This window comes from Myodes glareolus, chromosome 6 (assembly GCF_982192425.1).
Source record: "Myodes glareolus chromosome 6, mMyoGla1.1, whole genome shotgun sequence".
In the NCBI taxonomy this organism is placed as follows: domain Eukaryota; kingdom Metazoa; phylum Chordata; class Mammalia; order Rodentia; family Cricetidae; genus Myodes; species Myodes glareolus.
In genome coordinates this window covers 21,311,152-21,337,121 of record NC_142031.1, presented here as the reverse complement: position 1 = coordinate 21,337,121, position 25,970 = coordinate 21,311,152, and the positions used below count along the sequence as shown (strand labels likewise).

The following is a 25,970-nucleotide window of genomic DNA, read 5'->3' as shown; positions in this document are numbered from 1 at the left end:
GAACGTTCTAGGCTGCCCAACTTCCTTCGTCATAGCAGTTCCAAAGAGCTCAGAACCATGTGGTCAGGTTTGGTCACGCCAGCGACTTCATGCCTCTGGCGCTAATTTTCCTTCTGTTGCTGTTTCTGTCACTGACAGAAATGCCTGTCAGACAATGTGGGTTTAGGGGTTCAGCACGTGATTGAGTGGCCCTACGCTTCTGGGCAGAGCATGAAGGTGAGTCTCTATGTGTGGAAAGTCGTCCACATCATGGTGACCACAAGGAAAGACACATCCCCGAGTGGCACAGCCAGAGGTGTGCCTCACCAGTCTACAGGTGTTCCTTAATCCAGTCGAGTTATGCAACAACCTCCTCCCTCCCAAGAGCCCTGGAGCACTCAGCGTGAGGGTGACAGCTGCCGTGAGGTCAGGTCCGGTGTGGCCCTGCCACAGTACCTGTGCTGAGCCCCAGAGTGAGTGAGCTTCACACACTGTATTCTCTGGACCCCTCACTTAGGCCCCATCCACTCTCCTGAGGCCACTTCCAACCACAGGAGTGCTGGCCGCTGGGAGACCTGAAGCTGGGCAGAGCAAGCGAGCGTGGCCAGCCTAGCTCCAGGCCCGGTCCTGGTGCCGTGGAACACTGACTGTAGTGAGACGCCTCTGCAGGTGTCTTAGGGCTACTGTGCTCTGATAAAACACCAAGAGGAAAGGGCTTATTTTAGCTTCCAGCTTCTGGTCCACCACTAAAGGAAGTCAAGGCAGGAACTCAAAGCAGGAGTCTGAAGGCAGAATCTGAAGCAAGGCTACGGAGAAGAGCTGTTTGCTGACTTGACCCCGTGATTTGTTTAGGCTACTCTCTCTCTCTCCTTCTTTCTTTCCCTTTCATTCTTCCTCCCTCCCCCCTCCTTTCTCTCTATTTTTTTCTCTCTTTTTCTTTCTTGTTTGTTTTTTGAGACAGGGTTTCACTGTGTAGCCCTGGCTGTCCTAGAACTCTCTAGACCTCACAGAGATCCCCCAGGCTCAGATTGATTTCTTGTACACCCCAAGATCATCTGCCCAGGGGTGACACCACTCACAGTGTGCTGGACCCTCCTATGCATCAGTCGTCAATCAAGAAAATAAACCTTGGACTTGTCTGCAGGCCAGTCTAGTGGAGACATTTTCTCGGTTAAGATCGCTTCTTCCCAGATAGATCTAGGTGTGTGTGTCAAGTTGACAAAAGTCACCCATCACAGTGGGCTTCAGGGTGCCTCATCCTGGCTTCAGGGAAACAGTTCCCACCCATGGTCACTACCCCAGCATAGCTGCTGGTGAGGCGCAGAGAGCTGTAAGGTTGGGCCCACTACGTTTTCTGGTAGGAGATGTTGACAGGGACTACTGCAGTCCATTCTGTGATGTTCTAATCCAGATCTCACGGAAAAGAGGTTATGGTTCAGTTATCTTTACTCTAGTTTTATTCATTCATTCATTCATTCATTCATTCCTCTTTGGTCTCTGTAGGGGTCTGCCACCCAGCTCCTAAATAAATACAGAGAGACTTATTCTTATTTATGAATGCCTTGTCTTTGTTTGACTTATTTCTAGCCAGCTTTTTTTAATTTAAATTATCCCATCTACATTTTGCATCTGGGCCTTTTTCTGTATATTTTTCTTTACTCCTTACTCTTTTGCAGGCTATGTGGCTATGTCTGACCCCTGGTGTCCTCCTCCTTCCTCTTCTATTTATTCTCTCTCGCTGGCAGCCCCTCGTATCCCTTTCCTGCCTAGCTATTGGCCATTCTGCTCTTTATTAGACCAATCAGGTGTTTTAGACAGGCAAAGTAACACAGCTTCACAGAGTTAAACAAATGCAACACATCTTTGCATCATTTAACAAATGTTCCACGGCATAAACAAATGCAGCACACCTTAAAACAATATTTCACAACACTTCACCCCTAAAATGTTCCATGGTTACTCACAAAAATTGATCTCCTTTTCTAAGGCTCTACAAAGTCCGAGAGTTAGGAAAGCCTTTCCTAAACTCCAGCTTCTGGTGGAAGCAAGGTCTTTGATGGGGGAGAGGGGGCTTGTGTCTCATCCCATGACAGCCTAGCCAGGAGGTCCTGTGATGCTCATGGCCTTGGGAAGGCTCTTATGTAATGGGTTGCCATCATCCAAAGGACCTCCTGGAACAGCTGAGGCTTGGACTAAAGGTGGAGACATGACACGAGGAGACAGCTGGGCTGCAGCAAGCGTTCTGTGTAGGGAAGCAATGTTTGCCAAGCCTGGGAAGGTGGCCAGTGGGCAGGTGGCCGGGCCACTCTAATGTCAGCTCCATTCTCTCCCCAGTTTCGGAGGCCTCATCTTAAGCAGAACTGTCTCTAAACATCAGTTTAAAGGCATGGCTGTCCTGACTCCCGTCATCTGTGGTGAGTGCTGGGGTGGCTCCTCTTGGGGTCCCTGGGCTGGGTAGGGACTGAGCGCCAGCGTGCAGCCTCAGGTTCTGGTGGCTGGGCCAGCTGAGCCACAGAGCCTACACACCCACTGGGCTGAGTTTCCTCAGATGCAAAGGATCTGAAGGGGCCCAGAGCACGAGGGCAAGGAAGCACACCAGTTTGTTGCTGCTGACAGGGTCTCACTTTGTAGGTCATGCTGCCCCAGAACTCTGTGTAGCTCAGGCTGGCCTTGAACCCATGGTGATGATCTTCCTACCTCAGCCTCCCTGGTATTACCGGTGTGAGCACCATGCCAAGTTTTCTTTGTTTTACAGTCATTGGTGACATTAAAACTCAGACATTAACACATGAGACTCTGGATTTCTGTCTCCACCTTAAAAATAAGCCCACAGCAGTAGTGGGTTTACTCTCTGGGCCCAACAGCAACCAGCATGACAACAACCACTCTGCGTCAGCCCCCACAATTCCCTGGGGTCCTGCGCTGACTCACTTCCTATCATTGCCTTACTGGCCACGGTCTGCGAACATTTGGGTTGCTAACAACCTGACTCCTAGCTGCATAGAGCTAAGTCAGGCAAACGAGGGCACTGGACAATGATGGGGAGTGGGACTAGCAGGAGGCCATTCCTGGCCTAAAGGGAGTGCTACCTGCCTTGTCCTTCTAGCCAGGGTGGCTTATGGGGAGCTGGTTCCTGGTGATCAGGGAGCTGACAAAAGGTTGGGAATTGGGTTAAAGAGCTGAATCTGTAAACTTAACTAATTATTTTCTTTTCCTTCTCCTTTTTATTTTAAAGCTGTGTGTAGTCAGTAGACACAAATGTCCAGCCATCCTCTCTCACTGCAGGTGGATGTCTTTTCTCTACTGGGGTCATCATGTGGCTGACCTCAGACCCTGGGTTTCCCTGATGCATCCATACACATGGCTGTAGACAGATATAGTGGCATTTCATTTGTATATTAGTAAAGCTTACCTGAAGATCAGAGAGTTAAAAACAGCCCCACTGGTCAGCCTTACAGACAAGGCACTGGTAACACATACCTTTAATCCCAGTAGCCACACTGGTTGCCATAGAAACTGGGCGGTGCATGCCTTTAATCCCCATGGTACATGCTTTTAATCCCAGCCCTAGAGAGGAATATAAAATGGGAGGAAACAGCTCCCAGACAGTTTCATTCTGAGATTCCTGGAGGCAGGATCGCCATTTCAGACTGAGGTCAAGGTAAGAGCCAGTGATGGGTGCTTTTCCTTTCGGATCTTCAGGTTGAACCCCAATTTCTCTGAGTTTTTATTAATCATGTATCAGACACACTTTCTTTTCCACCGTGAACCCCAATAATGACACAGAGACTTCTTATTAATTATGAAAGCATGCATGCCCTTTAGCTCAGGCTTGCCTCAGCTAGCTCTCATAACTTAAGTTAACCCATTTATATTAATCTACGTTCTGTCACATGGCGTTACTTCTCTTTCATCTTGCACCTTCTGTTTCCTCTCTATCTGACTGGCAACTCTGCTCTTCTTCCCAGAGTCTTTTCTGTTCCCAGAAGTCCTGCCTAACCTCTTCCTAGCTATTGGCCATTTAGGTTTTTATTACACCAGTCACAGCAATGAATCTTCACACGGTGTACAGTATCCCACATTTTCTTCTTTGCCTAATTAAAAAGAAAAGATTTTAACGCTAACATAGTAAAACTACATACAATAAGAACAAATATTAAGTAAGAAGTACATTGACAATGTTTAGTCCATAGGCAATTGGCAAATTCAGAGAGAGGACTTCATTATCTATCCTGCTGTATTAATGTATAACGTTGTATTAGTCCAAAGTTCTATACCTAAACTATTTTTTATCATAACCCGTATTATTCTAAAAACATCTTTTTAGATAAACAACTTAAGCTTTTATGTTTCTCAACCTTATAAACTTTCTCTTACATTTATTTTTAATTTGGTAACAAAGAAAACTATATACTACCTAATCTTCAATCCCTGTCGGAGACCCAAGAAGGGCATAATATTACCTGAGTAAACAGGAAGTGCAGAGCAAGCAACTTCTAAAACTAAGAAACAACATCTGGCTGCCTGGACAGTCACCCAAGGTTCCTCTGCAACAGTGGGGCATCCATCTTCAGCCTACAGGCCTAGAATATCTGACAGACTTTTCTGTGAGGCAGGAAGTTTGAAGAACTGTCCTACCTTGTCTTGGCAAAGTTTGTTAGTTGCCTTCTTTTGTGTCCTGCTTGTCCAATTTGGACAGCATACTGTCAGCAGTTGAGGCAAGGGCAGTGACTTGCCTTGACTCTGCACAGTGACTAACTTTGCCACAAACAAATGCAAACTCCATATGGAGGTTCTTCAATGTCTGTCATCCTTTTTTGAAGTAAATTGATGCTGCCAGGAGCAGACATGTTTCACTATCATGAAAACCTTTATGTTATTAAAACATTTTAAATGCCATAGTCTGTAGGTCTCTGAAGTGTTTGAAGACCATCTATTTAAAATATATTTCTGTTTGACCTGTATGTTTGAAAACATACCTAACGTGATTATAAATTTGATTGTTATAGATGACTATTATATTAATCCATCTTTATTATCCTAAATAGGTTTGTAGGACTAAAAGTTTACAGTACATTTTTAAATTGAGCTGCATAGGCTCAATACCTTAAACAAGAGTAGAAACATATATACAGTATAGCAAAAAGAACCTTAAATTTGTATTAATATACAAAAATCCAATGTAAAATATTTGAGACTAGTAGTTCAAAAGGAAACTCAATCTAGGTGGTGGTGGCACGTTCCTTTAATCCCAACAGAGCCAGGTAGATGTCTATGAATTCGAGGCCAGCCTGGTCTATAGAGCAAGTTTCAAGACAGACTCCAAAGCTACAGAGAAACCCTGTCTCAAAAAAGTAAACTGAACAATCCACCTTTTATGCCATCACTTTTATACTACATCCCCTTTTTCCCTTCAGAAAGAGATCCTTGAATCTAATCTTGGTTCAGCTTTTTCCCTGAACACGACCAGTAACAACTTGTAACCAATTCCCCTAAAGATGGTAACCTATTCATAATATTCATAACCTTCTAAATGACAAAAAAACATATACCCCACCTCTTGGGAATGTGGGTGTCATGTTCTCTAGATTGCTTCTTGTTGTTTGGGGGAAATGGCATCTTTAGGAGATGTGAGAAAATTGGGATAATGGTCAAGTCCTGGGAGAGCTAGCTGTATTATTTGTTTAGTCTCTGTGTGATGGGGAAGTGCAGGGCTTAGCTGAAGCATTGGCTGGATAGTCTTTGAGGCTGAACCACCTCAGCTAGCAGCTTTGAAGTCATTCTGGCTGTAGAATTTTGAAGAAACCACAACAGAGACATTCTGAGAGGCTGGGTCACCTGGGCTGCTTGTCTTCACATGGCCTAGTGAAGGAAAGTTCCCGTGGGGTTGTGGACCCTTGTCAGGGACAGGCCTGTCCTCTGCCAGCTCTATGCTGCAGGACTCACAGCCTCAGCAAGATGTCTCAGAATTCCAGGGTGTGAACATGCTCTTGGTCTTCTGGGCTCCTACTGGTCTCCTGGATCCTGTCAGTGTTCTGTACAATGTTCCCCAGCCTCTTGAGTCTCCCTGAGGACACCCCTCCATCCCCTCTGTACCTGTGGGCATGGCCATCTGCACTAGTCAGGATCCCATCCACCCATCCCCTCTGTCACCCACAGTATTAGCCAGGGTTGTTTTTTTTTTTTTTTTTTTTTTTTTTTTTTTTTTTTTTTTTTGGCTTTGCCTGTTCAACTTCACTAGTCTTAGAGACTGGCTGTCAGAGTGATCACTCACAGGATCTGGGCCACCCTCTGGGTGGGAAGGAGAGAGGAAATGCTGTGTCACTCTGGGATACTGTCCTGGGGAAAGCAGTATATAGTAATAAAAGCCAGGGGTTGGAGCATGTCACACCCTTTCTTCTCACAGGTGTCGGTGGCAACCTGGTGGCCATTCAGACCAGCCGCATCTCTACCTTCCTGCACATGTGGAGCACACCTGGCGTCCTCCCCGTCCAGATGAAAAGATTCTGGCCTAACCCATGCCTCGTTTTCTGCTCTTCAGGTCAGTATGCTGTCTGCTGGGGCCATGTGACCTAAATTATTCCCAACCCCTTGTCGTTGGTTTGGTTTTGTTTTTTTGATGTTTGCAGTGGGAGGGTTCACTATGCTGCCCAGGCTGGCCTTGAACCCTGGGCTCGGGTGATGGTTTGTTCACCTCAACCTCACATTTAGTTGTGACCATGTGCACATGCGCCCATGTTTTTCTAATGTCATCTACAAGTTGGAAAACCTTTTTCTGTGTTATTTATGCACCACACATTTTACTTAATTATTCTTTACACTTGGTTTTCCTACAATTTTCCTTAAGTGTTCAGCCCGGCTGCCCCACATGGCATGCTGCCCCTACAAACTGCATCTTCTGGGGTTGTTGCCTGCTTCATAGCCTCCTTTTAGGTTTTCTTTGCGTGCCTTTAAAAAAAAAAAAAGAGTTGGGGCTGAGGAGATGACTGGGTCAGGAAAACATGCTTGCTGTCCAAGTTTGAGAACTTAAATTCAATCCCCACAACCCACATGAGAAAACAAAAACAAAGCCAGGCAGTGGTAGTACACGCCTTTAATCCAGACACCAGGAGGCACGGGCAGGCCGATCTCTGAGTGCAAGGCCAGCCTGGTCTGCAGGGCGAGTCCCAGGACAGCCAGAGCAACACAGAGAAACACTGTCTAGAAAACAGCAACAACGGAAACAAAGTAACAGCAGCAACAAAGAGCGTGCAGGACAGTGTGGGCTCCTGACCCCAGTCCTGGGAAGCCAAGCTGGGTGAATTCCTGGAGCTTGCTGGGAGTTTCAGGCCAATCAATAACAGACACTGTCTAAAAAAAATAAAGCAGATACCCCTGAGGATCTCTCTCTCTCTCTCTCTCTCTCTCTCTCTCTCTCTCTCTCTCTCTCTCTCTCTTGCATGCGCGCGTGCACACACGGTTGGTTGGGAAATGTAACGCGGTTGACTATTCCATTCTCAGCACCACATAAAAGTGGATGTGGTGGCGCACACCTGCAATCCCATGCTTGGGGGGTGGAAGCAGGAGAATCTGAAGTTTAAAGCCATCCTGGGCTGCATGATACCCTTCCCCTCTGTTCCCCAAAGGTGGTTTCTCTGGAGCTGGGGATGGAACCCTGGGGCCTTGAGCATGCTCAGTAAATGCTGTGTCACGGAGCTACACTCCATCCCTAGCAACCCAAACCACCCAAACAATTGCGCCGTTTGTTGACTGTTTTAGTTCACTTCGTTGTTCTTGGAGTTTGTGAGTTTGGCATGTGACTTCCCTGCCTTTTCCCGACACTCTCGGGGACAGAGATGATTTCTACTGTACAATTGTGTCTGAGAAGGCGTCACAGTCACCGGCTGTCATGTCCGCTTGTTTGTTGTTGGGTCTGGGTAGGGTGAAGTCCACTCACTACAGATGCTTAAGCTCAGAGAGCAGGGGAGAGCCAGAGCCCAGAGCTCTCTGATGCCTCCGCTGCACTGCCAGGGTGTCTGCCCTGCGAGTCTGTCACCTTCCACTCAAGGGTCGGACCTCAGCCTGTGCCTCCTCCACGCAGGGGTCTTTAGAATCCCTGAGAGCTGCCCCCACTTGTACACACTTCCTAGTCTAAGCTTCCATGTAAAACGAATGACCTTCTTTCTGTGTGTGCTCAACTGATTCTCATCTGTTCCCTCAGATGCCAGCCCCTAGAAGGAAAGAAAGGTCAGGACTGAGTTCCCACTTCATAGTGTGCCACGTGTTTGCAGATGAAGGAGCTTGGGTGCCTCTTTGGGAACTCTTCTTTGCCAAGAGGGCCTCTGCAAGCAGGAAGGTTTTGTGATCCTCTTGATTCCGTTCCTCCTAGAAATCAACTCCGTGTCAGCTCGAGTCCTGCTCTTTCTGGTGGTCCCAGGACATCTGATCTTCTTCTACCTCATCTGCCTGGTGGAAGGCCAGGCAGTGACAAGCAGTAAAACCTTCGTGTTGCTGTACCTGGCGGCAGGCATGATCCAGGTGAGGGTGGCTTCCCAGCCAACATCAGTGGTCCTTGTCCCGTGGGAGGTGCAGTAGAGTTCCCATCAAAGATCCACCCAGCTCACGCAAGCCCAGAAACATGGACTAGACAGAGGCCACTGTGCTGTGTACCACACACCTCGCACCACGACTCCACTGCACACTGCATACTGCGTGTTGCACGGTCACACCTCACGCTGTACACTTCACTCACTCTGCTCCACATGCCACACGCCTCAGAAAGCTGGAAGAGCAGCTATAGATGCGTTGTGTTCTGTGAAAAAGGCTGAGCCAGCTGTCCGTCCCCTCACAGAAGGCCCTGCTCTGCATGGGGCTGAAGGGCACGAATAGCCTTCCTTCCAGGCAGGAGCTGCTGCTGCTTTGAGACGCCAGCTGGCTAATGTCCCCGGTGGCCTAGAATGTCAGCAGAGAGGACTATGGGCACTCTGGCAGTTTTCGGAGGGTAGACTGAAGTTTTTCCTCATCTCTCAACCTAGTAAAGTTCAGGGCTTTATTTAGGGGGAAGGAACAGGGCAGGGACTGCAACCTGAGTAGGGCCATGTGGACTGCTTCTTGGAAGCTTCTACAAGGGCTCACCAACCTCCCGAGGGGAAAGGGTTCAAGCAGAGGGGATCCTGGCTGGTGAGTGGCAGCAGGTCCCTTTGGCACTTCAGAGGCCAGGGCAGGACCCAGCCACTAGGAAGGACATATGGTAATTGAGTCCAAAACCTGCTCCAGACCCCGCCCCACCCTCTTCTGTGTTGCTGAGTCATGGACAAATGGAAGAGGTTGATTTACTCACACTTACAGTTGTAACCAGCAGCACTCAAGGGTGCAGCCAGCATGTGGCAGGCGCAGACGAGTGGACAGAAAGCCAGCTGTGGCCAAAGGGGCTGTGTGGGCGAGGAAGCCAGTCAGCAGCAATGGCCCCGCCTTGTTCTTTAGCAACCTGTTCTGAGAACTGATTCAGACCCAGGGGACCTCCCACAAGAAGTGTCAGTCTGTTCACGACCTTACCATTTCGCTCCAGGCCTCAGCTCAGAAAGGTCCCCCTGCACCTCAGCGTCACCACAGTGAGCACCAAGCTACCAGCGCATGTCCAAGACACGCTGGCGAAAGAGAACTGACGGGCTGACCTTGGTGGTGTCCTTGGAAGCCAGCTGGTGCTCTTGGTTGTCCTTGGGTCTCTGACTTATCTTACATCTCTTTGTTCTTTTGGCAGGTGGTAATCCTGCTGTACCTGGCAGAAGTGATGGTTCGGCTGACCTGGCACCAAGCCCTGGATCCTGACAACCACTGTATCCCCTATCTCACGGGACTGGGGGACCTGCTGGGCACCAGCCTCCTGGCACTGTGCTTCCTCCTGGACTGGTTATTGAGGGGCAGAGCTGACCTTGCAGAGCTGGTTTCAGAGCTGGTTTCTGTGCCCCCCTGACTGAGGCTGCCACCTGCAGGTCCCCGTGGGACTTTCCCTCACGTCCACAGTGTCCAGCAGGCTGTTCCTCCTGCTGGGGCCTCAAGCTGCTAGATATCTGCCTGGGCAGTGGCCTCATCAGTCTGCCAAGGAGACGAGCAGATACCTTGATTCTGAAGTTGGTAGCTGAGCCCAAGGTGGAGCCTTGACATCAGGAGATCTGCTTGCAAGTGTGAGTGAGTATGTGTGCCTGGCATGTGTGTGCACATGTGTGGGTGTGCATGTGTGTATGTGTAGGGCAGGCTGTTCTAACCTGAAGATGCCGAGGAAGAAACCTGGACTGAGCGGAGCAGGATGGAACTCCTAGATCTACGTCCCCAGGTCTCGGGACAACCCACGCCCTGACTTTGCTGCCATCACTGAGCTCAGCCCACTGGACCCGCACTACTCATGCCCTGAGCCCAGTAACTGTGCACCTTCACCCCAGTCATCTATACCCCAGCATTTAATCTAATGACTGCTTTCTTTTTATTTCCCCCTTTCTCTGTTTTATAACAGAACCCTCTGTTTAGGGTCTGGAGATCAAGAGATGTATAATAAAGCGTAGCTGACATTGCACTTGGTGTTCTGCATCCTTCAAGGTGATCAGGGAGGCTGTAAGGCTCAATGTCCAAGCATAGATGGCATTTCTCTAGGGCAGTGTTTCTCATGGTGTGAAATGTTGAGTGTACATGTCACCTGGAAACTTGTGTGTATAGGCACACAAGTTCTTCTCTGCCTGCCCAGGCATCTCCCTGCTGGTTAGCAGACCTCAGCTGAGCCATCATGTTGGGGACTCACTGTCCAGAATGTCATTCCCCTTTTTTTGATTGACATATGTGTATGTATGTATGTATGTATGTATGTATATATGTATGTATTTGAGTGTGTGTGTGTGTATTTCTGAGGTGTAATGTGATATTTGATTCATGTCATCTTTTTATGATTTATTTCATATATATGTTTGCCTGCATATATGCAGTACCCATAGAGACCAGAAGAGGGCATCAGATTCCCTGGAACTGGAGTTTTAGGTGGATCTGGGTTACCATGCAGGTACTGAGAAGCAAACTGGTGTCTTCTGCAAGAGCCATATGTGTTCTTCACTTCTTTATGAAGCGTGTTTACTCCCAGTTTCCTAGCACCTAAGTCATGGGTAGGTAAGGCATGCTTTCCCTCACCCAGCAGATGTTACCGTGGATCCTCTGTGCCAAATGGTGTCCCAGGTAGACGTGATGCACAGACTGGGAGTATGTGAGCAACTCAAGGATGATGGGAATGCAGGAGGAAGTAGTGGGGCTGAGTGTGGGGGGAGACATTTCCATCTGGTACTCACCTAACCTGGAGGAGAGCAGTCCTTGGGATGGCGTGAAATGAGTTGTGATCTTTGAAGAGACACAGCTGCCAGCTGCTTAAGGGAAGAGGGTGTATGACCCTATAATGTGCTTTTCTCTAGCATGTCTCCCAGTGGCCAAGCCCAGGTTCAGGGCCTGGGGAACAAGTTAATGACCCACAAGGTCGCTTCCCTCATGGGCACAGAGCCAGGAGGAAGGGAGAACGGGTTGAAGGGGGTTGGACACAATCCAGCACAACTGTGCGCCAGGCCCCAGGCTACCTTGGCAGAGCACTCGTCTCTGTCCTGAGGCTCAGATGGAGGGAGATACAGTCATTATCACAGAGGCATTGAACGGGACAGATGGACAGAGGGAGATAACAGTCGGTATCACAGAGGCATAGAACTCTCACCAGTGAAAACAGTAGATGGAGCCCTGTAGAATGATCTGGTAACGAGAGCGGAGTTCCCGCTATACTTGCTGAGTGTGGTCATGTACATACTAGGTTTCAGAGCAATTGTTAAATCATAAGCAGGCTCAAACACATCCTTGTTCCATGAGAGGACAGTGGGTGTGGTGGACAAGGGCAAACACTGGAGTTTGGTTCGCTCAACTTTTGAAGTGTTGGTTGTATGACATGCAGTCAGATGGTGTAGGGAAGAACCACGCCCCTTCTGGTGATGGTGCCAGCGGTAGGTGGTGCTGTGTTCGTTGCTTCTCCTGGATCTGCAGAGCACACATCTTAGGTGAATGCTTTCACCAGACTGAGAAAGTTACAGCTAGATCAGACGGTCAACAGAACCCAAACAGCAACCATGGCTTCCCTTGGTGTGACAGAGACTTGGGAGGTCTCTTCTGGGTCCAGCCTGTTGTCTAGACCAGTGGGTTCTCAACACATATGGGTCACACACAACCCCTTTGTGGTTGCAAGTCAGATATACTGAGATATTTATGATTCATAACTAGCAACATTACAGCTATGAAGTAGTAGTGAAGCGTTATGGTTGGGGTCAGCACAGCATGAACGATATTAAAGGGCCGCAGCGTCAGCAAGGTTGAGAACCACTGTTCTAGACACTGTTTTCTCTACTTGCCATGATCTGATTCAGAAATGGTCTTTCTGTTGCTGCACAGAACACAAAAGTCCAAAACTCTAATGTTTCTGAATCCCAGCAGCTCCTGAGCCCCTTTTCGCGGCCTTTCACGTGCCCAGGTTGCCTGGGTGCTGAGTGACACCTGAACAATCTACACTGAATTCTTGGGTGACTGTCCCTGTGGCTGGAGGAGGGTCTACTTTGATGGTTGCTCTGGGTTGGTCGCCATCAGCTCCCAGTGTGGCCCGGCCTTTGCTCCTCGTCTTCAAGGCTCTCTCATCTCCATGCAGAGCTGTTTGGCCACTGCACTGTGCACCCTTAGCAATGCCTGGACCAAGGGCATTGGTATTGTAAATTGGTCCCATCTTTATGACATTTGCTTTGTGTCTAGCCTTATCTCCATAGTCTAAAATAAAGACATAAAGGAGTAACAGTTCCTCTTTCAGAAATGGTTGCTTCATTCAACCTTCAATAATCATATTTTACATAAAATAAATGTAAAATTAATGGTCTTAATTACTTTTAAATTGCTAAGATACCATGGCCAAGGCAATTTTAAGAGTTTATTTGGAGCTTACGATTTTAGTAAGTTAAAGTCCGTGATCATCATGGCAGATAGCATGGCAGCAGGCAGGACACGTGCACGGTGCTGGGGCAGTACGTGAGAGCATATATCTTGATCAACAAGCCAGAGACAGAAAGAGCTAGATGGGAATGGTGTGGGCTTTGAAACCTCACCTCTGCCAACAAGGACACACCTCCTAATTCTTCTCAAACAGTTCCACCAACGAGCGACCAAGTGTTCAAATGTGTGAACCTTTGTGGCCATTCTCATTCAAACCACCACACAATAAGTCATTAGCAAAAAAAAAAAAAGAAATGCACATGAAAGTATGTGACACAATCACATTTATTAAGAATGTGTTCCAATAGCAAACAGCAGCTTCAGCAAAGCAAAAGCCAAGTTGCTATTGCACCAGCCTGACAGTCGGCATCTTCCATGTGTCCAACTGATAGCCTCACCGTGGTTTGCTGTGCTGTAGGCTCTGACTGTCCACTCCTCTCCGTGGTTTGCTGTATTGTAGGCTCTGACCGTCCACAGCAAAGAGGAAGAAATGAGCTTCATAAGGCTTCTTTACCCTCCTAGGCCTATGGTTTCTGAGCAGGAGCTTCCAAAAAAAAAAAATTTTTTTTTCTTAGCTTTTTGAGACAGGGTTTCTTTGTGTGTAGCTTTGGAGTGTGTCCTGAAACTCACTCTTTAGACCAGGCTGCCCTCGAACTCACAGAGATCTGCCTGCCTCTGCCTCTTGAGTGCTGGGATTAAAGGCATGAGCCTCCACTGCCCAGCTGCTTCCAAAATTTGAATGACGTCCTCTGTCTCAGCCAAGCTCTCTGTGTGGTAGGAGGGGGATGGGGAGGACAGAGGCGAGTGAGTCAGGAGGCCAAGCATCCTTGGGGCTGCTGTTGAAGGTGGAGCAAGAGATAAGGTGTCAAGGCCAAGGCGTCACCTGAGGTCTGGCTGAAGCGGAGGTGACAGGTGAACTGGGGTGTGGGACCTCGGGATAGCTGAGCACCTTCGGTACTTGGTGCTCAGCCCGTGTAGATCTGCGGTGCGGAGGTAGGAAAGGGGATGCAGGGGATACAGGAGTCCCAGAGAAGATTGCAGAGACCTGGGAGGGTGTGGGAAGGGTGGTAATCAGTGCCTGGGGTTACTGAGATTGAAAGAGCTGAGTTGCCTTCTTCCAGGTGTCTGCTGACTTAGGGAATGGGGTCTTAGATGACCCCATTCATCAGGGCACGTCAGGCACGTGGGAGGGTTGGGGGAGGGGCCTGAGCGGAACCTTAGGGGACAAGGAGCAGCAGCTAGCATTAGCTCCCCCAGAAGAGAACAGGAGAGGAGGAGTGACTGAAGCAAGGCCATGAAACCCTGTGCCTCTGGATCAGTGCTCCGCCCAGCTGGAGCTGAGTTGGGATACACACCCGGTGGTTTCTACCGGGTGCTGTGGCTGCTCACGAGTTTTGTTTGCAAAATGAGATATTTTCCCCGTTGAGACCAAGTCTTACACTGTAAAGTTTTAAAAAGGGGAGGGGAATGAGGGAAATGAAATAGGGAAATGGCTCAGAGGATGAAGGTGCCTGCAATGAGCCCGACAGCCTGAGTCCATTCTTCGGACCCATATGATAGGAGAGAACCAACTCCCCTTGTTCTCTGACCCGCACGTGTGCACTGCACCCCCTTTAAATAAATAGATGAACACTAACACATTTTTTAAAATAATTTTAAGAGGCAGGAGATAAAGCTCATCGTTGAGTGCTTGCTTGTATGTGTGAAATGTTAGATTCTGTCCCCAGTTCTGCTAAAATAAAGCCCACAGCCAAGTTTCTCGGAAGCACGCCAGCTGAATCCATCTTGTTAATTGCTCCTCCCTTTGCCCCAGCCTGACTTTTGATTATTAGCATGTGGTTATTCTGCTGTGGTTGTTTGTTTTGGTAAAATTCATCCTCTAGCTCTTGGTCATTGTGCTGGCTACTTTAATATCAACACGAGGCAAGCTAAAGTCGTGTGGGAAGAGGGACCCTCAACTGAGAAAATGCCCCACCAAGAATGGCCTGTGGGCAAGCCTGTGGTGCATTTTCTTGATTGATAGTTGATGTGGGAGGGCCCAGGGGGGAGGGGTCACCCCTTGGCTAGTGCTCTTAAACCAGGAGGAGCAAGCCAGTAAGCAAGCGGCAGAAATCCTAAGACAGAAATTGGCACTAGGTCATGGGGTATTGCTGTGACAGACCTGACCACGTGGTTTTGGTTTTTGTTTTTTGGAGCACTGTGGGGGCATTTGAACTTTGGGCTAGAAAAAGCTGTTGAGTATTGAGAGCACAGTGGGATGCTCTGTGGGAGCTTGGAAGATCACACGCTGAGAGCAGTGCAAATGGCGGAAGCCCAAGCCTGGTTTGGAGGTTTCAGAAGGAAGTTTGAGAGTTTTTCAAAGACTTTACCATGTGATTTTTATCTTTAAGAATTAGAAGTTATCGTTGTCTGGGGCTGAAGAATAGACAAGAGTAACAAGACACCATCACCGCTAAAATGAAGCTCTGGCTTTTCTGGGACAATTGGTGCTGGTCAGCTGGTGCAGAAGGCTCTGCTGTGGCTAAGACAAGACCGGCATCCCTGAGGTGAACTCTAGGAGTATTTCCTCAGGGTCAGCACCCAGAAGCTATGGTCCAGAGAGGGGCAAGGCTACCTTGTATTGGTGATGTGTAGGAATTCCCCAGCTGGTACTGGTTTTGAAAACATGAGGGAGTCATGGAGAGCAGCTGGGGCTCGCCTTCATGAGAGGTGGCCGGGAGAGGGAGCGGGGTGGGGGGGCACTGGTGAATGGCAGCCTCGGTAGCAGTAACAAACCCAGAACTGAAAGAGCCATGGAGAGAGGCTGAGGCTTGGCATCATGTGGCAGGGTCCGTCACTGAAGGGAGCCCAGAAGAGGTTACTGGTGGAGGTAAAGCCAGGGTGTAGCGGGGACGCTAGGACCATGAAGCAACTGCCGAGGACAGCAGCAGCCCTGGAGTGGAGACAAATAAGCTGCATATAATGTGACCGGACCTTTGGAGCCTAGGGATGGGAAGCCTCCCATCTGCTGCCGAACTTTATGCTGTGGGATTCTGGTTTGCTTTGATCTGATTGTTTCCCTCTTGGAGTAAAAAAGAAAGAAATTTACTTTTTATTTTACAGAAGCCCACAGTTAAGAGACTTTGAACTTTTAAGGTGCTATTGGGTTTTTTAGAGAGCTTTGGATATTTTAAAGAGACTGGATATTTAAAGTGTTTGGATTTTTAAAGACTGAGACTCTTAAAGGTTGGAATATTTTGTATTGTCCTAGTAACGTTAATAGGCCATCTTGGTGAGAACTGATAAAGGTTCTGATTAAGTGGTGATGGGTTTGAGTGTCGAGTTGACAAGGAGTCAACTGTGCTGTCTTGTTCATTGTGTTATCTTGACACAAGCTGAAGTCATTTGGGAAAGGGGAACCATAATTGAGAAAGTGCCCCCATCTGATTGGCCTGGAAGCCTTCGGTACACCTCGATTGATGATGTGTGTGGGCCCATATCATCGAGCTATCACTGTGCCCGTGATCCTGGCTGGTGTTAAGAAAGCAGGCTTGGTGGGCCATGAGGAGCCAGGCAGTAAGTAGCATCCTCCATGGCCTCTGCATCAGTTCCTGCCTCTCAATTCCTGCCTTTGCCCCCTGCCCTGACGTTCCTGGATGAAATAACCCTTTCCTCCCCCAGTTGCTTTTGGTCTTGGTGTTTGTCACAGAAATGGAAACTCTAAGACGCTCATCTCACTTGGTCTTTGTTCACTCTTTCCTCTTGTGGTAATTACTTCTGTTGTTGTGATTAAAAACACCAGAACTGAGGCAATCTACCAAGGAGAGAGTTTGAGTTTATGCATCCAGACAGAGCCCACATTGGTGGGGAAAACCAAGGCAGAGGCAGCAGTCAAGACAGCTGGAGCAGAAAGCTGAGAGCTGGTGTCCTCCACAGGTTTGTTAAGGCTTTGCTATTATGTTTCTTGTTGACTGGGACACAATGCACACACCATAGAACTTGCAGTCAGGACACGGAAGAGGAGAGTTCCCTAGCTGTAGGCATTTTACAGTCACTCACCTCTCTACCTCACCCCAGAACCCCGCCCCCACCTCTTCCACCTCCCCACTATCTACTCCCATTGCCCACATTGTCTACCATCGCCATCCGTTCCCTCTATCCACCCCTACCATCCCCCCACCACCCACTATGGTCCACCCCCTCCAACCCCCACCTTCCACCTTCTTCTTCCACTCCCATCCATGTCCAGGAATATTTCATGTGTTATCTTTATTCAAGTGCTGGCTTTGCTTCTGGAGGGGCTTTTACAGCAGAGGATTCCTTGGTTACTATGCAGCTCCTGTGCACACTGTGGGTCTGGCTGTCTCCAGCACCTGTCACTCTCAAGTCCCTGTATGATGCTGCCTGTAAGTGGTTTCGGGGAAACTGGCTGTTCTGTGCTGATGGTGTTTTGTGCACCTTTGGCTTGCGGCTCTCTGAGCTTCTGGGCTCTGTGGGTTTATGCTATGTGGGCTTTGATAAACACATGTACACCCATGCAGTGAAATACTGAATACACAGATCAGTGAGTGGTCACACCTCCACAGCAAGGGGGATCTGGGAGTCAGCAGAGATGGACACAGGAGAGAACACTCCCCATGAGTTTATTTAGAGAGCTACAACATAAAATACAAATGACTGTACTACTAACTGGAGGCTCGCAGAGGTCTGGAGATAGGACAGACAGGCTCATCACAGGTACAGGAGGCCTCTGGTGGAAATGGGGGAGTTTTCTTCCTGAAGGTGTGGTTTTGTGAGTGAGCACATCAGTCGTTTTAAGTCTGGAACTGAAATGTCCACTGGCATTCTGAGTAGGAGTTTGCACAACAAGCCAGCAGGGGGAGCTCTTCTCGCTGCTGTGCCGAGTTGGCCTTGTCCAAAGACTAAAGCCTGAGGCTGGCCTCTGTGCAGCTGCAGATGGCTCTGGAGGCTGTTCAGTAAGTGCTAGCTGACCCAGGTGGGGGCAACGTGGAAATGAAAGGCACAGAGGTATCAGGCTTTAGTATTGAAGCCTTTGAATCTGTGTGCATGCGTGTGTGTGTGTGTGTGTGTGTGCGCGCGCGTGTGTGCGTGCACACCTCTTCCACACAACTTTTCCCTGTGTTAGGTGCTCGCTATTGCTTGGAGTGGTCAAGGTCATGCACAGGTCATTTTAAACTCTCCTCAGAAGTGAAAAGTTCAGCCACTTTATTATGTCCAGAAGAGACTGGGAGGATATTCCCAGCCTGGAGGACTCTAGACTGAATGGTCGGAGACTTCTGTGCTGGAATCATTGCTTTTTTGCTGCCTGAGTACGGCTACCCTGCCAGCATCCTTGTGATGAGGCCAGTATTGGCTCCTTTTTGCTTCAGAACTCGATCCCCATTAGCTCTTCTACCCCCATTACCCAACTCCACTGTGTCGGCCCTTTCCCCCATTACCCACACTCTTCAGGAAGGGAAGGATCTACTCTTTTATTTTCTCAAAGAAAATTGGCTTCCTCACTATATGAAGAGAAGTAAAAATACAGCATTTGGACTAAAACACAGGCAGGGCAGAGCAGGGAGGAGGTTTACTGTGGAGCTCAGGTTAAGATGTGAGGAACCTGCTGGAGCCCCTTTTCTGGTGTGTACCCCTCCTGCCAAGGTGTCAGGAGTAGCTCTGCTATGTATTTGTTGACTTCATGACCTTAGACTCAGTTTATCATCTATGCAATGAACGTTAGGCTGCCCAGCCACCTCTGAAAGTTGAAGCTCAAATAGAGTAAGTTCAGTGAGGTGGGCCTTCCACCCCTTCCCTCCCTCCTGTATTTTTATCCCAGAGAAGTGATTTCCAGGGGGAGCAGTTTTGTTCCACAATCATTTGGCAATGCCCAGAAATGTGTTTGTGTATAAAAGTAAGAGTGGGTAAGACAGTGGGTGTGTGTGGGCTGGGGACACACTCAGACCATGGTCAGTGTCACCCGTCCTTCCCTGCCATGCAGACTGCACTTGCCACTCTGCTGCTGGCTTCAGTGGTGGTTAGTCCTGTGGGGAAATGTCCGTTTATGGCCATCTTAGGGGTCAGGTTGTTTTTGTTGCTGTGTGTGCATGTGTGCACACATGTGCGCGCGTGTGTGTCTGTCTTATGTAGATAGCTATAATTTTGTTTCTTATTTCTGTTACAATGATGGCTTTGACCCAAAATTCTTAATATCTTATCATTCTTGAATTATTGAAAAGAGCCGGTTTGCTTTGTTTCTAATGTGTTCACTGCTGCCTGCTATGACTTGACTGGCAGTTCTGCATGGCTGCTCTGTAGATGTGTATCCTAGCAACTCTGACCAAGCCTGGAAGACACTGATGTGCCCTTCTGCTGGGGTCCAAAACAACTGCGTAGTGTTGAGACCGTGTGGTTCTTTAAAGTTTGGGAGCATTGCCTACAGAACTCCAAGGGCTTGAAGACTGAGTCTATCCTCTTCCTCCTGCAGGAGTCTATGGAGCCCCACTTTCTTCTGTTAGACTGGGGCTCACCGCTCGCTTCACTGGTGTTTTCACACTTGACTACATGAAATCATTCAAATAGCATCATAGCTGAAAAAACTTGAGTTTCTTGCGCCATCCTTTCTACCTTGCGCTTCTGTCCCCATCTGTGCTCACTGCCACGTGCGCATCTACAGTGCTGTCTTTTTTCTCTATCTTCAAAGAGCTAGGTTTTGGCTGGTGATGCTTCTTTTTCATTACACGTGTGTGTGTGTGTGTGTGTGTGTGTGTGTGAGAGAGAGAGAGAGAGAGAGAGAGAGAGAGAGAGAGAAATGTGCATGTGCCACAGTGTACATTTAGATCCAAGATAGATTTATAAGGCATAAGGAGAACAAATATGGTCAGAGAACAAATTTCAGAAGCTGGTTCGCTGGTTCTCTCCTACTATGTGGGTCCTGGGGATCAAACTTGGCATCAGGGTTGGCAACAAGCACCCACTGAGCCATATAGCTAGCCCTGGATGGCATCATAATTGTTTATTGGTAATGGCATTTCTAATCGGAAGGGATGCCTTGATCTGGTTTGACTGACTTGTGATTGTGGGTGTTCGAATGAGCTCAACCTAAGGAGCTGCTGACCGTTCCTTTGTGACTGACATCATCTGGTCAGTCCATCTTCACCCACCTTCCCTGTGCCCTAAGCTGAGGCTCGGTGGCCTGGTGGGACCCTGCAGTGATGTGCCAGTGCCATAAGTTCGACTTTTCTGTTCTCTCTCTCTCTCTCTCTCTCTCTCTCTCTCTCTCTCTCTCTCTCTCTCTTTCTCTGGTTTTTTGAGACACGGTTTCTCTGTGTAACAGCCCTAGCTATCCTGGAACCAGCTCTTGTAGACTAGGCTGGCCTTGAACTCACAGAGATCCACCTGCCTCTGCCTCCTAAGTGCTGGGATTAAAGGCATGCACCGCTGCTGCCCGGCAAGTTTGATTTTTCACAGGTGACCTCTGCATTGCTGGATACCTAGACAATTCTAAGTGTTATATCTTTTTTTCTTTTTTATATATCTTTTCTTCTTCTTTTTTTTTTAAATTTATTTTATTTTATTTTATTTTATTATGTATACAGTGGTCTGTCTGTCTGTATGCTTGCTGGTCAGAAGAGGGCACCAGATCTCATTATAGAAGGCTGTGAGCCACCATGTGGTTGCTGGGAATTGAACTTGAGTCCTCTGGAAGAACAGTCAGTGCTCTTAACCTCTGAGCCATCTCTCCAGCCCCACTGGGAATCTTGTTTGCACTACAAATCATGTGATTTTTATCTTGTTTTTGAGACTACTTTTCACATCATTAGATACCAAGATGTAACTCTTGTCCCTGCCCCGCCTTTGCCTGTGTGTGCCTGTGCATGTGTGAGTGTATATGCATGCTCTTATCCTTAGGTTTATCAAACCTTTCTATGGGCCATCTTATGTGTACCTCAGAATAAGAACAGAGCTGGCTGGTTCTGGCTCTCTGATCCAGCACAGCCTGAATGCAGTTCCTGTCCACATCTGTCATGACTTCAGGATGGGACCATGGTTTCAATGTGACTATGGGATTTTTTTTTAACAGATTCAGAGACTCCACACATGAATCTTAAATGGAGAGGCATGATGGAGGTTTCAGTGTTAGCTGGCCTTTGGTAATCAAGAGAATATGCCTCCTACAGGCCACTCAAAGGTGACTCCCACCCAAACCTGTGGAACCCCAATCAGCCTTCAGGTGCATGGCTTGGGAATGAATGCATGCTGTGTACTGTGTGTACTGCATGGATGCACACATGCATACGCATGCACGCATGCGCGCGCGCGCGCACACACACACACACACACACACACACACACACGTAGAGAGGTCAAATACCAAACTTTCTTAGGTATCATCCATCTTGTTTTTGAGACAGGGTCATTCACTGTCCAGGAACTTACCAAATAGCCATGTTTGCTGGCCAGTGAGCCCCAGAGGTCTGTCTCAGCTTCCCCAGTATGCAAGTACTCCCAAGCCTAGCTTTTTGTGGGTTCTGGGTATTGAACTCATGTCCTTATCCTTGTATAACAAGCACCTTCCTGGCTGATCATCTGATCCCAAGTGCTCTTGTTTAATGTCACTGAGCTTGATGAGGTCTTGATCAGAATTACTATGGCAAATGATGGTAACACACAAGCCAATCTTACGGTATTTTCCTTTTGATGAAAGGGTCGAGCATGTTTTCACCCAGATACAGCGGCTCTGCTGCTGTTTTGAGCTGTGTATTTATTCCACTCCACTGTCTTAGTGTGTTCTTGTCTCTGGAGCCTGCAGAGATATGTGGCAGGGGATTTATTAAAGGACTTGGTTTATGATGCTGGAAGGCCTGTGATATCCCCTGGTATGCCATGTGCAGACTGGAACCATGTAAACCACGTTCTTGAGATCATAGGAACCCTGAGATGTGACCTGTGTTTCTGAGCCAAAGACTGGCTGTGTCTCTGGAGTAAGATCCAGAATTTCAGATGCAAAAATCTGGAGTCTGTATAAGGGCAAGATGTGTGCTCCATCTGAAGTCAGAGCCAGAGTGTGGCCAGTTTCCTGCTCTCTGTGGGCTCTGTTCCATCCCAGCTTGATGGCCCATTGTCAGGGTGAGGTAGATCTGCTGCAGATTGTCACCAGGTCAAATGTTGGTTTCTTCCTGCAAATCTTCTCAGGCCACCAGGAAAAATGAGCCCAGTCAAACCCATACCACCATCACCCATCACAGGTCAGATGACTGCCGGTTGCGAGCAATTCCCTTACTCTGTGCCTTCAACTCAAGATGCAAGTCTGTCTTCAAGTCTGCCTACCTCGGTGACATGCTCTCACCACTTTATCTTCAAATGTCAGTGGTTTTTATTTAAAATTATTATTTTATTTAATTTACTCATTTTTGAGACTGCTTATTTTGTCATCCAGACTGAGTTTTTTAGAAACTCAGTATATCAAAGTAAAAGAATAGAGAAAGCATGGAGACAGGTAACACAATAAAATAGATGCACATTTGATATTGCTGAAGCGGAAACAGAATGTATTCAGTGGGAAAAGTTCAAATATAATTGAGCTAAAAACCAAATAAGGACCTCACCTCAATTCAGTATAGATTTTGCTAGTTCTATTATCCCTATCAAATCTAGTATTTGATTAATCAAGTTTCACTTTATTGCTCTTTCCTCTGTATGAGTCTCTACATTCTATTTCTAATATTTTATTATCCTCAGAAATTTTAAATATTTTTATTGATTTTTATTGAGCTCCACATTTTTCTCTGCTCCTCTCCCTGCCTCTCCCCTCCCTTTCAACCCTCTTCCATGATCCACATGCTCCCAATTTACTCAGGAGATCTTGTCTTTTTATACTTTCCATGTAGATTAGATCTATGTATATCTCTCTTAGGGTCCTCATTGCTGTCTAGGTTCTCTGGGATTGTGATTTGTAGGCTGGTTTTCTTTGCTCTATGTTTAAAAACCACCTATGAGTGAGTACATGTGATAATTGTCTTTCTGGGTCTGGGTTACCTCACTCAATATGATGTTTTCTAGCTCCATCCATTTTCCTGCAAATTTCAAGATGTCATAATTTTTTTCTGCTGTGTAGTGCTCCATTGTGTAAATGTACCACATTTTCGTTATCCATTCTTCGGTCAAGGGGCATTTAGGTTGTTTCCAGGTTCTAGCTATGACAAAACACACTGCTGTGAACATAGTTGAGCACATGTCCTTGTGGCACAATTGAGCATCCTTAGAATATATACCCAAAAGTGGTATTGCTGGGTCTTGAGAAAGGTTGTTTCCTAATTTTCTGAGAAATCACCATACTGATATCCAAAGGGGTTGTACCAGCTTGCACTCCCACCAGCAATGCCAGGAGTGTTTACCCCACAACCTCTCCAGCATAAGTTGTTATCAGTGTTTTTGATCTTGGCCATTCTTACAGGTGTAAGATGGAATCTCAGAGTTGTTTGATTTGCATTTCTCTGATGACTAAGGATGCTGAACATTTCCTTAAGTGTCTTTCAGCCATTTTAGATTCCTCTGTTAAGAGTTCTCTGTTTAGGTCTGTACTCCTTTTTTTTTTTTTATTGGATTGCTTGTTCTTTTGATGACCAATTTCTTGAGTTCTTTGTGTATTTTGGAGATCAGACCTCTGTCTGATGTGGGGTTGGTGAAGATCTTTTCCCATTCTGTAAGCTGTCGTTTTGTCTTGTTGACCGTGTCCTTTGCTTTACAGCTTTTCAGTTTAAGGAGGTCCCATTTATTAATTGTTTCTCTTAGTGTCTGTACTGCTGGGGTTATATTTAGGAAGTGGTCCCCTGTGCCAATGCGTTCAAGTGTATTTTCCACTTTCTCTTCTATGAGGTTCAGTGTGGCTGGCTTTATGTTGAGGTCTTTGATCCATTTGAACTTGAGTTTTGTGCATGGTGATAGATATGGGTCAGTTTTCATTCTTCTACATGTTGATATCCAGTTATGTCAGCACCATTTGTTAAATATGCTTTCTTTTTTCCATTTGATATTTTTGCTTATTTGTCAAAAATCAGGTGTTCGAAGATGTGTGGATTGATATCTGGGTCTTCTATTCGGTTCCATTGGTCCTCCTGTCTGTTCTTATGCCAATACCAGGCTGTTTTCAGTACTGTAGCTCTGTAGTAGAGTTTGAAGTCAGGGATTGTGATGACTCCAGAAGTTCTTTTATTGTACAGGATTGTTTTGGCTCTCCTGGGTTTTTTGCTTTTCCATATGAAGTTGAGTACCATTCTTTTGAGGTCTTTGAAGAATTTTCCAGCTAGCTTTCTTATTCAGCACAGGACCATGGGCATAGGGATAGTGCCGCCCATAGTGGGCTGGACCCTTCTGTATCAATCATCAATCAATATAGTCTCGCAAAAACAAGCCCAGAGACAAGTCTGACCTAGGCAATTCCTCAACCAACTTTCCTGTTTCTAGGTGACTCTAGGTTGTGTCACAGGTAGGTCATCTTCTAGCTACTTTCTGCTTCTTTGTGCATCTGGAGTATGTGCACATTTATGTGGGTGTGTGCACATGTTTATAGAGTTTATAGAGTCTAGAGGTCTAACATCAGGGTCTTCCTCCATTGCTCTCCAGCTTATTCTTTAGATAGAGTCTCTCATTGAACGTGGATCTCACTGATTTGGCCGGGTTAAGTGGCCTGAGACCTTGATACTCTTGTCTCTTTGTTCCTTCTCCTGCAATGTTGGGCAGATGATTGTCCCTATGCCTAGCGTTCACATGGTTCCTAGGGATTTGAACTCAGGTCCTACATGTTTGTATAGTGAGCACTTTGCTGAAAGCATCAGCCCAGTTCCCTGCCTTTGACCTTTGCACCTGTGTGTGTTCTTTGGATCTGGAAGCAGGTGGTGGGTGCAATGCTTTAATAAAAGCTGTTTGTGGAGGACTGACTCCCTCTTTACAGCCTCCTGCTGAGGTCCCTTTCTTTGGGTCTGTGGTGCTGGCTGAGGTTACTGGCATTCTTCCGCTGAGTCCGCTGACTATTGTGCTGTGGGGTTCTGCTGGCCTGAGGGGACTGTCTTCCCAAAGACCTGTGACATTTATGGCTTCTGCTTTCCTGAGTACCGTGCACAGTCGAGCTGCACATGGAGGTTGTTTTCTTCAGAGTAGTTCTCAAAGGCTAGGGGAAGCTCCAAATAAGGAGGTCTCTGTTGCCTGTTGTTTTAATGTACCGTGTTGTCTTCCCAGCATCTCTGAGGGGAACCTGTGATAACTGCAGGGAACCCATCTTTCAGATTTATGTAGGGCATCTCTGGCTTTCAGATTGGTTTTGTATTTTATTTTTGAGATAGACTCTTACTATTTAGCCCTGGAACTTACTATGCTGCCCAGGCTGGCCTTGAACCCGTGGCCATTCTCCTTACTTGGCCTCTCGAGTGCTGAGCTTACAGAAGTGCACAGCTGTGGTTGGCCTTGACTGTCTTTTTTAGATACTTGCTACTGTAGTCCAGGTGGCCCTAGATTCAGGGCAATACTCCTACCTGTCTCTTGAGTTCCAGGATTACAGGCTTGTGCCACCATGCCTGGCTATCTTTTCAATTTAAATGGCAGGGAAGAAAAGCTTTCTCTAAAAGCCTTCCAGGCATGAAACTACACTAGAGGTGAATAGGTGACCTTCACAGTACATGATATACTTGCTGGTAAGGAACACCATCTTGGTGTTGGAGGCTTAATGGCATGGCCTAGGGAGCACAGGAAAAGAGGAGCCTAACTTGGCCTTCAAGGGCACCTCACAGCTCCATGGAAGACTGGCCATCCCAGAGGGCCTGGAAAGGAGTCTCCAGAGAGGAAGGGCTTGCAGGACCATGCGACCATGTAGAGTTCTTAGAAGAATGTGTAGACACCAGAGTTGTAGAGGCCAGTGGGTGAGGACTACATACTTCTGGGACTGAGTGGCGGGACCCGTACACAGCCTGCAAGGATCAGATGGTCAAAGGAAC

General features: G+C 47.4%; 1 protein-coding gene across 3 annotated transcripts in view; it reads left to right on the top strand.

Moving 5' to 3' along the window:
• The window catches only part of Slc41a3 (solute carrier family 41 member 3), a 44,079-nt gene extending 33,551 nt beyond the window's left edge, over window positions 1-10,528 (top strand). For all 3 annotated transcript variants that reach the window (XM_048416489.3, XM_048416495.3, XM_048416491.3), the window contains 4 exons: window positions 2,314-2,393; window positions 6,386-6,520; window positions 8,348-8,496; window positions 9,719-10,528. In XM_048416489.3, coding sequence (XP_048272446.1) covers window positions 2,314-2,393; window positions 6,386-6,520; window positions 8,348-8,496; window positions 9,719-9,931 — 577 coding nt within the window. In that variant the 3' untranslated portion in view covers window positions 9,932-10,528. The remainder of the gene's footprint in view (window positions 1-2,313; window positions 2,394-6,385; window positions 6,521-8,347; window positions 8,497-9,718) is intronic.
• Window positions 10,529-25,970: the final 15,442 nt, after the last annotated feature.